Source organism: Microtus oregoni, unplaced genomic scaffold (genome assembly GCF_018167655.1).
Source record: "Microtus oregoni isolate MIOR12 unplaced genomic scaffold, Mior012 000029F_ref0000214, whole genome shotgun sequence".
NCBI classification, from domain to species: Eukaryota; Metazoa; Chordata; class Mammalia; order Rodentia; family Cricetidae; genus Microtus; species Microtus oregoni.
In genome coordinates, this window is record NW_024543088.1 from 15,706,032 (window position 1) to 15,716,598 (window position 10,567).

Below are 10,567 nucleotides of genomic sequence, written 5' to 3' on the forward strand. Positions count from 1 at the left end.
TTAAAAGAGTGTGTTTGAAGGGCAGAAAACTCTGGTTCATCTTCAAAGAGTGATTTCCAGCCCAGCTCTATGAAGTGCATGTACATCAGGGAAGACCAGAAGCACCGGAAGTAGCAGCAGGCCCCTATTCCATCACTGTCTTGTGATCATATCTACCTGATTGTCATGCCAATATAGGCAGCAGTTAGCTTAAGGTCAACAAAGTTCAGCCACTAACAAAAAGGAAACAAGAATCATAAAAGAGTAGAAAGGGAAGTCCAAGACCCTCCCCCCTCCATCCAGACCTAGGAAGGACTGGAGGGGGAGAGGGAAGTGTGAGTGGGGGAATGAGAGGGAAATGGGAGAAGGGAAGAAGGTGGAAATTTTGTATGGTATTATTTATAAAGCAATAAAAATAAAGAAAGAGTAGAAGGGGAAAAGAAGGGGGGAGAAAAATGTATAGCTCAATAAAGCAATTTTAAAAGGCACAATCATAAGTTAGCTGGCAGAAACTTTATGAAAGAAACTCAAGAATCCTGAAAAGCAATAAAATCCAAAAATTTTCCAAAGTTCTACAGGCAGTGTTAAGACACTTAGATAAAAATCTTCAAGAAGCTGTTGGGTGTGTACCTTTTACTTTCCTTGAACACATTTACATTTTTCTATTTTTGCTACATTCATCCATTCACTTATTTCTTGTGTGTGTGCCTCCATATGTGTGAGTGTGTACATGCCATAGTGTGTGAAGGTCAGGAAAGAACTTGTGGTAGTTCCTTTTCTCCTTCCACCTTGTGAGTCCCAAGATCAATCTGAGGTCAGGTTTGACAACAAGACTATACCCCTTGAGTCGTCTTGTTCAACCACCATTCATTTTTAAGGAATTCCAACTCAGCTGGATACCATCTTGTTCTGAAGCCTTTTTTTTTTTTGCATCAAAGTCATGGACCTGTTTTCACCTTTAGTTGGACCCCTAAAAGATGAAGAGAACCCCTCCAGCTGCTATGGGTAACAACCTGCAGCTATGTCAGTTTCTATATTCTAGGTTATTCTCATTACAAGGACTAAGCAAATCGAAATAGAGACAATTTAGTGCCAGTCACTAGAAATTGCCATGAATAAGGACATTGGCAAAATAAGGCAGCAAATCTGGGGAAAGTAAAGATTAGGTTTCCTGGAAGAGTGTGAGTTCAGGAGAAACAGCAAAGTTTATTTAGTAAGCTTTAATTTTTTTCATTTCAGTGTGCTGACAAGGAGGGTGTGCCTAGGACATTTGCATGTGTCTGGGCTGTTGGTATGTGGGGGAGCAGGTGCATGTGCAGCCTGAGGTGGATATTGGGAGCCATTCTTGACTGCTCCTGCGCTTGATTCCCTAAGGCAGGGTCTCTCAGTCACACCCAGGTCTCACCAAGATGTCCAGCTTTTCTAGCCCATGTGCTCTAAGAATCTACTATCTCTAATTTCCAAGGATGTAACTATACACAGGCAACATACTCACACAAAAGACATTAAAATAAACATGAAATTCAAAGGAAATGATTATATATATATATATATATATATATATATATATATATATGGATGTGTAAAACAATTACCTTTCCATTCATTAGTCGACAGGTATCTTGACTGCTTCTGTTTCCTTGTTATTGTGAGCCCAGTAGCAATGAACACAGATGAATACATAGATACCTCTGTAGTAGGTAGAGAGACCTTTGTGTAGTTGCCAGGAGTACTATAGCTGGGTGGGGATATTTCTGTTAAATTCTTCAAAGAGTCTGGTCATGCTAAGAAGGAACCGATGCTCTTTACTCTGGAATTCTAAACATCCTCATCACTCTGAAAACCTTGAAACTTGTCCATTCATCTTATGTTTTTCCTATCCTCAGCTGCCTTCCGGCAGCTCATCTGGTGACAGTCACCACTTCTCTTTTCTCTTCCTGGTTGAGAACAGGTTCAAGGGGTGAGGAAAAGGGAGTGGCAAAGAAAAACTGCTCCCCAGAATTTCTACACATTGTTGGACAGAAGTGACCATGGGCGACTCCAGCGAAGAGAGAGAGAAACATCTGTGCTCCTTGGGTGAGGCTGACCTAGGGCTCAGAGCTCAGGGAACAGTTGAGAGGGGCAGCTCAGGTCTCAGCCTGCCCAGGCTCTGACAGTTGATATCTTCCTTCAGTGATGGAGCTTGAGCACCAGCAATTTCTAAGAAACGTTGAACTACAGTTTACTCATGGCTTCAAGAGCTTCTGAAGTAGACAAGGGTTTAGGAAGTACTGAGGAGAGGACAAAAGTAGCAGTTCTTAGTCCTGGGAGCAGGGCATTTGTGGATCCCTGGGTCCTGGGAAGATGGAGGTTGTGGGTCTATGATCTTATGTCTGGGAAACAGAAGCTGTGAAGTTGGAACGATGGTTCTTGAGGGCATGAATACTTCAGTATTTGACCCTGGAGTCTGGAGAGGTGGAGGCTGGGTTCTAGAGTCCTAAGTCCTAAGAACATTGATTCTGAGAACCTGAAATCCTGGAACCTGCAAAGGCAGAGGTGATGGTCTAGTCGTCTGTCCTGAAGAAGTGAGAATTAGAGGCTATATTACTACATCCTAAAGAGGAAGAGGTTGATTCTTGGGTCTTAAAGGGGTGAAGGGTGAGTCTGACCTCCTGTGTCTTGGGAAAGTGGAGTCTAGGAGGTGAAGTACTGTTTAGATGAGGTGTATACTGGGAAACAGGAATCCTCAGCCCTTTGGGGTAAAAGAGGGTACTGAATGCCCCAGTCATAAGAAATAGAGCTGAGGTCTGTAGTCCTGATTCTGTGAAAGTGGCACCTGGGAGCTGATCTCCTGGGAGCTGATCTATTTCACGAAGTAGTAGGGAGTGAGGATCTTCGCTATTGTTGCCAGAGAGTTTGAAACTGGAGGATTGAAATGCAGGGTCCTGTGACAGCTGAGGCTGGAAACAGACATCTGATGCTCCTATGGCAGATGATGGACAGGAAAGCATAGGCAGTGGAAGAATGATGACCGAGAGTCTGTAATCCTGTGTTCAGAAAGGGAAAGAGAGGGCTAGACTATCCCGGTTCAGGGTGTCTAGGGACAATGGCCTGATGGAGAACTCAACTCTCTTTCCTCAGGGTGTCGGGACTGCAATCCTTTCTTCCCTACACTGCAGCTCATCTCCCTCGTGCTCTTGGCTGCTCTCCTCGCGGCTTTCCTTGTCAAAGGTCAGGAAGCTTCAAGATTGGTGCTTTTTGCTCTAACTTTTCATCCTGGGGGTGGTGACATTGAAGCTGTGACTATGGTCTTACACACCTTAGGAACTAGTCATGGGTCTTCTCACAACTCCTGTTTGGTAGAAAGGAAGTAGATTCAGGGGCATGGTCTGACTCCATTTGCCCTGTGGTTCACACTTCCCTGGGCATCAGAATTCCTCTTCTTCAAAGGAGAGAGTTTCAAATAAGATGTTGGGACTTGGGTGTGATACTCTTGGGTACCCAGTACATGTTAGTTAGACCATGGCCTGCTCTGCCTTTATATTTTATTATTTGAGAATTCCATGCATGAATATAATGTTCTGGTCAAGTCCACTACCTCCTCTCTGCCCTCTAATTCTTCCCCTATGCTCCACCACTTTTCCTTCCCAACTTCATGCTCCTTCATTTTCATACTCTACCAAATCCATTTTCTGCTAGCCATATACATGAGTGTAAGACCACCTGCTGGAGTAGGCTCTAGTAGGCTCTAGGGGCCAAAGAGAACTGACTCTCCCTTCCACAGAAGCCATCCATCGCTGACAGTTACTCACCAGGGTTAGGGATTCATATGTCCCTTCTCTATCTATTTTTGGATCTTTTCTACCTCAGCTTGTGCAGGTTTGAGTTACAGTCACAACACTGTGAATCCGTGTGAGCAGCAGCCTGTCGGGTCCAGAAAATACAGTTAATACAGTTTTGTAGCGGTCCTCCACTGCCTCTGGCGGTTACAGTCTTTCTGCCCCTTCCATGATGATCCCTGAGCTTGCAGGAAAGGGTTTGTTAGAGATATCCCAGCTGTGATGAAATCTCCATAGGATTGTATTCTTTGCACACTGAGCCATTGTGAGTGTCTATGTCAATCACAAAGAACTGCAAAAAAGAGCTTCCTGGTAAGTACTGGGAGCTTCTGGTCACTCTAAAGGCTGGACCCCACAGCCTGAAGCAATCAGACCTAACTCCTAATTGCTCTCCTTCTCTGGGTCAGAATGTTAAACAGCAAACAGCATCTGTGTGTGGTTTAACAGCCTCCAGTGTGTGGTACCTGGCTCCTCTGTGCTCTTTGTCACCTATGCTATGTTGAACAAATCCTTTGCTGTGACCCTTCCCATGACTCCCTGGAAGTGGAAGAAAGTCATATATTTCCTTTATTTGGAGAATTTACCTGAAGGTTGCTGTGATCTTGCCCGGCCATCTTTTCATGAAAGCTCGCTCTCTTACACTTACTTGAAACTCTTTTAAAGGTGAAGGGAAGCCTACCTGTTACATTGTTTTTTTTTCCATATAGTAGTGTTTTATTTCTAATATTCTGGTTATAGTCTTGAGATTATATACCTCTAAAAATATACAGAGTTTATATACCTCTGATTGAACTAATCCCTGAAAGCTGATTTTGCGTCAGTTCCTTTCCTGAACCAATAGCTTCCTCTCTTCTTACATCTATCACCATTTAATGTTTTCATCTTCACTTTTTGACACAGGCTCTGAAGTTCATAGCTTCCAGGAGCAGGAGCAGGAAAAGCAACGCATACACCAGGAACTGGAACAGTTGAAGGCTGGACTAGGTCAGTGACCAGAAACTGGATCTCCAAGGGTATGACAAGGTTTCCTTGTGGTATGAAGTGACTTTAGAGACTGGACCTCCAGTCCCTCAGCTTCTCTATCTGTTGATTGGGAACACAGAGTAACATTAAAGCCAGCACTCACTAGACACACGGGGCAGTGCACACAGAAGACAATCAACTGAACCAGACTCCTGACTCTGTTGTGACATTTAAAGTCCCTGCTAACTATTCTATGTAGTTATGTGATGTGGTCACGGCCTCCTGGGTTATCCTGGAGGGAACAGACTCAGGGATTTAAGAGGGGAATTGATTTGCCTGGGCAGATATCTCAGTGAGTCCAGTGCTTACATTACAATCGTTTGACCTGGTTTTGGATCCCTCCCACTCACCTAGAAGCTGAGTATAGCTGCACACACCTGTAACTAAGGAATGCTGGGGAGACAGGCAGATTCCAGGGCTCACTTGGTAGCCTGGCCAAAACAAGGAGGTCTTGGTTCAATGAAAGAACTGGTCTCAAATGTAAGATAGGAAGGGAGGAAAGAAAGAGAGAGAGAGAGAAAGAGAGACAGAAACAGAGAGACAGAGAAAGACATAGAGGTGGGGAGAGAGAGAGAGAGAGGAAAAGGGAGGGAGGAAGGAAGGAATGACACACTGGCTGGCAGTACTAGCTGGACTTAGTAGTATAATAACAAACAGGGTGAAGTTGGCAGGATATGTGGTTGGGCAGTTCTGATAGTGGTCTGAAGGGAGCGAATGGGGTGGATTTGACTAAGAGATATCGACTGCATACAGATATTCATGCAATAACTGTCAGATTTTAGAGTTCATAAATTTTAAGAAGAGGGGAGAGTGATGCACTGAAGGGTTTAAAAGGATGAAAGGGAAGGGAGAGATGTTCTAATTAAACTATAATCTAAAAAGCAAGACGACAAGGATATTGTCTGTATGTATCAAATATTTGAAAATAAATGATAAGTGTTTTCATTAACAATTTTAGCTAATCTACAATGACATAATTCCCTTTCCTTGTTTGTAACCTCTCCCAGGTTTCTCTCTGAAACTGGTGGTTTTTTATTTCATTTTTATTGCTTCAAATGCATAAAACTTTAAAAAATAGAGACTGGAGGAAGACTTCCAACATCTACTTCTGACCTCCACTTGCACACACACAGAGCAGTGCACATACACACACAGGAATGCAACAAAAACAACAAAAGATAGGGGAATGTGGTCCCCTTGTGCAGTTTCAAGGGAGGGTGCCAACTCTCGAAGACTTAAAGGCAGGATTGATATGTACATGGATACCATTGTGTGTTCAGTCTGATTCGCCTCCCTCCAACAGACCGCCTGTGCCGCCCCTGCCCCTGGGACTGGACCTTCTTCCAAGAAAACTGTTACTTCTTCTCCACATTTAAGCAGACGTGGATGGAATCTGTCACTGCCTGCCAGGAAGTAGGGGCCCAACTTGTTGTCATCAAGAATGATAAGGAACAGGTCTGTTGAGCCGGGACTTTGCACTTGTGTGGGCATGACTCTAGCTAGATAGAAATTTTCAGATGCGTTTTCTTTACTACACTTGAAAAGGGAAGATAACGTGGCTATGGATAGGGAGGGGCTGGTCTAAGAATGTACACCTAGATTAAATATAAATGGTATCAAGGATGAATGCTTTAGGGAATCCTTAATATGAAGGGGACACTTTTTGAGTGCTGACTAATATAGCAAGAACTTCTGTAGGTTTACAAAGTCCTGATCTGGGTCCTGTAGGGATGACTTGGCAGGTCAAAGTTGTTACCAAGCCCAGAGACCAGAATTAAATCTCTGAGACCCACATGATAGGAAGAGAACCAACTCCTACAAGTTTTCCTCTGTCTACACACACCTTCACATGCTCTCTCACACACAACTTCACACACACACACACACACACACACACACACACACACACACACACAAAGTTTATTATTCTAAAGAGATAATCCCTAGAGAAATGTCCAGAGTCAGACTTTTATAAGTTTGGGAAGCTGGGAGCAAGTTTCCTGTCACATTATTTTAGTTCAGCAAAGCATATGAGATGAAGGGCAGCCAGATGTCAAAAATCTGGATCTGTCAAGTCTCAGCACATGCTGCTTCTTAATTTTCTGTCCCAGAGTGAGCTGGTATGAGATCTGGACCGATCTCTTCCTATCTGTGCCTGTGCACGTGTGTGTGCATGCGTGTGGGTATCTGATCACATGTGTGGGTTTGTTGTTGCAGTAGGAAGCTAAGGCTCTGACTGCAAGCAGAACTATGGGCTGAGATTCTGAAACGACAAAATTAGAAAATGATGGAACCCAGTCATGACTTTTCCTCCTCCCCTGCAGAACTTCCTGCAGCGGATGTCTGAGAAGAAAGGCCATGCATGGATGGGACTGTCAGACATAAGAAAGGAAGGCAAATGGGTATGGATGGACGGTTCACCACTGCAATGGAGGTAATACAGCGTGCTGGGAGTGAAATTATGCTCCAAGAAATTGTTGTGGTTCCTACCAATCCCTCGGACTCCTAGACTTGAGAGTTGGTTTATTGGGATGAATACTGACGTAAGTTCATACTGACTTTTCATTTCTACCACCTGATCTGTGGTAGATATTCAATATTTCTTCCCTAGGTGTCGAGGACCAGCCTCAACAAAAATACCACGTGCCAGGGTAAGGGTATAAGAATTAGAAACATAAGGAAAGAGTACAAAAACATGAAAATAATAAAACAGAAAAACATAGAATAGTATCAGGAGGGAGTTCCAGTGAACAGACCAGTTGAGGGTCTTGGGCTACATCCATAGTTAAACATTCTGTTACTAGAACAAAACAAGTCACGCTCACATTCTAGACCAAATATTCTGTAGGCAAACTACGCCCTGGGAAGAATCTAATTTTATCTCCTTAAAACTGGAAGCTTAGTTGAATCCTTAGATTTTTGTTTGAGGTAGAAACAATAACCTTGAAGGAATAGAGGTAAGTTCCAACTCTCTGACTTTTGGTCAAGTTGGAAATAGGCTCACATTTTTGGGTCTCCACACTAGGGAGGTGTGAATAGCTTCTGGTCACTGGGGTGGGGGTGGAAACTCAGGTGATAATCCGATGACCTTCTCCACACCTCCTATAAGGGAATGGAAACTGTCCATCCACTCAACTGAGATGGGTTTTGCAAGCAGATACTCCTGACCCAATGCAAATGGAGACTGTTTTGCTCAGAGGATTGTGTTCTGAGGCCATGAGTGATAGAATGCAGGGTACTTACTCATGGATAATCTAAAACTAGGAGTGTGCTTGCCTTCATAACACAACTTGTCATACTTAAAGATCCATGATGTCATGCGAGCTACACAGGAGTTGCCCCATACCATGGGAGAACACGAAAGGAAACAGGTGGAGGGATGACGGTCAAAGCTTTTCTATTGATGTCCATGGAAGAAAACATGGAAGATTGTAAACTTGGCTAGTTTGGAAAGTCTGTAGGTGATGAGATGTCATGATCCTCTATTTTCAGTATGAGGCAGGCTTAGAGATCATTAATGAATCACAGGTAAGCGGAGGGCACTGACTCCTGATTTCCCCAGCTGGCGCTTGCTTGTCAGGAGATCTCAGTTTATATTAGGGTTAGAAAGCTACAGAGAGGTTGCTCTGTGACTAGGTCCATGTATCAGGGATGGTGGAAATCCCCCAGGGTATTTGTTACACAAGACTGTGTGTCCTGACTCAGGAGGATGGGAATTTGAGAAGGAAGCAATACTAGACAATGGGAAGATTGTTTCTTGCTGAAGAACCTAGCCAGTGAGGAATAAAGCAGATAGAAAAAAAAATGCGGTAAGGACTATAAAAATCATTGCTTTGCATCAAATTTGCATAGCAGTCTTTTTTTTTTTGCCTGTTGTTCAAACTGATACCTGATTCTGCAAAACCAGACATAAAACTGACTCAACTTCACAATTTGAAGTATCTTGATTCTGTATTGGCAGAATAAGGGCTTCTCGCATGAGTAACTTAGGCATGCCATTAGGTTCTGGGTGAGGTATGGCTGCCATATGCACGTGGGACAGATGTGATATGAAAGCATCGCCAGAGTTAGGAATATTGACAGCATAGAGTTGGACAGAAGCTCATGTTATTTGGGGATTTTCATTTTCAGCAAATATTGGTCTCCAAAGGAGCCCAACAACATGGGCGATGAAGACTGTGCAAACTTTTCAGATAATGGATGGAATGATAGTTTATGTCTCACAGAGCAATTTTGGATCTGCAAGAAGCCTGCATCTCCCTGCTCTAGGTGAAATCTATCCAACCCCATGGCCATTGTATGCCCCACCTACTTATCATTTAATCAGACTTTAAGTACATTCATTTCCATTCCTTCTGCCTTTCTGTGGGTATTGGACTGCCAACTATAGATTTAGAATCTACTTTTCATCACATTTTTCCCCCAAATGACTCAGCCACTGCTCTGCCCTCTCCTGTGCTTACAGTTTCCTTTGGGTGAGACTGTGGTTCTGACCCATATTTTCAGTGTTTAAAATTCTGGATTACCATTTGTGGTCTTCTGACTGAGAATGTTCCACAGAGGCTTGCATGTCCGAACACTTGGTTTCCAGTAGGTGATACTATTTCCTTCTCTACTTCCTCCACTTCCTCCTCCTCCTTCTTCATCTTGGACAGGGTTTCTCTGTATAACAGTCCTGGCTGTCCTGGAACTCATCTGTAGACCAGGTTGGACTTGAACTCACAAAAATCCACAAGTCTCTGCCTCCCAAGTGCTGGGCTTAAATGGCTGAGCCACCATAGGTGATGCTATTTGAAGACTCTGTGGAATTGGACCCACGGTAGAGAGAACATACCATTAGGGGTGGGTTTTGGAGTTTACATTTTCACCTCATTTGCTGTTCTCACTCTGTGTCCAATGTGTAGATGGAAATATGACCAGCCAGCTTCCTGATCCTGCTACCATGCTTTAGTTTTCCCTGCCTGTTACTGTGCCTCTGCAACCATGATGAACTCTATCTCTTTGGAACCATAAGCCAAAATAAACTCTTCCATCCCTATATTACTTTCTGTCTGGGTATTTTATCATAGCAGCAGAAAAGTATGTCAATCAGCCGGACTGTGTTGGCGCACGCCTTTAATCCCAGCACTCGGGAGGCAGAGGCAGGCGGATCTCTGGGAGTTCGGGGCCAGCCTGGTCTACAAGAGCTAGTTCCAGGACAGGCACCAAAGCTACAGAGAAACCCTGTCTAAAAAAACAAAAAAAAGTATGTCAATCAAATCAAATACTTAAGAGATGAGAAGCAGTACTAGGAATCAGGTATATTGGGCATTTGGCTTCCTGCAACAGGAAGGGCTATCACCATCTAAGGTTCATCTTGGGGGACCCAAGTATGCTAATGTATTTTATTAGGAGAGGAAGGATGTATAGTGAGAGCATAAGCAATAAGGCTATCTCCTATCGCTTGTGTGGATCATTCTTAACTACAGCATATGTATCCTTATCCTTCTAACTGGAGACTTGAAGTTTATCCTCACCTATGTACCAAGTTGCTTTAGTTTTCTTTAAACAGACATGCTACATTTCAGAAAGTTAAACCCTCCAGCCACTTACAAGCTTCACATACATGAAATCTAGGAATAAACTAGAGAAGGCATTAAGAAAGTAGTGAGTTTCTTCACCATTTAGGCCTCAAGTTATTTCTTTTTGTCACATTATGAATAAAATCACTGGGCGTCTTTTTGTTCCTTTTTCAGATTACTTGACTC

The 10,567-nt window shown here is 43.4% G+C and overlaps 1 protein-coding gene across 1 annotated transcript; it reads left to right on the forward strand.

Annotated features, from left to right (window-relative positions):
• The first annotated feature begins 2,009 nt into the window (after positions 1-2,009).
• Positions 2,010-9,093, forward strand: LOC121464693 (CD209 antigen-like protein C). Its single transcript, XM_041677719.1, has 6 exons — positions 2,010-2,055; positions 3,100-3,189; positions 4,698-4,781; positions 6,124-6,275; positions 7,145-7,254; positions 8,952-9,093. The coding sequence occupies exons 1-6, from the start codon at positions 2,010-2,012 to the stop codon at positions 9,091-9,093; spliced, it is 624 nt and encodes a 207-aa protein (XP_041533653.1).
• Positions 9,094-10,567: the final 1,474 nt, after the last annotated feature.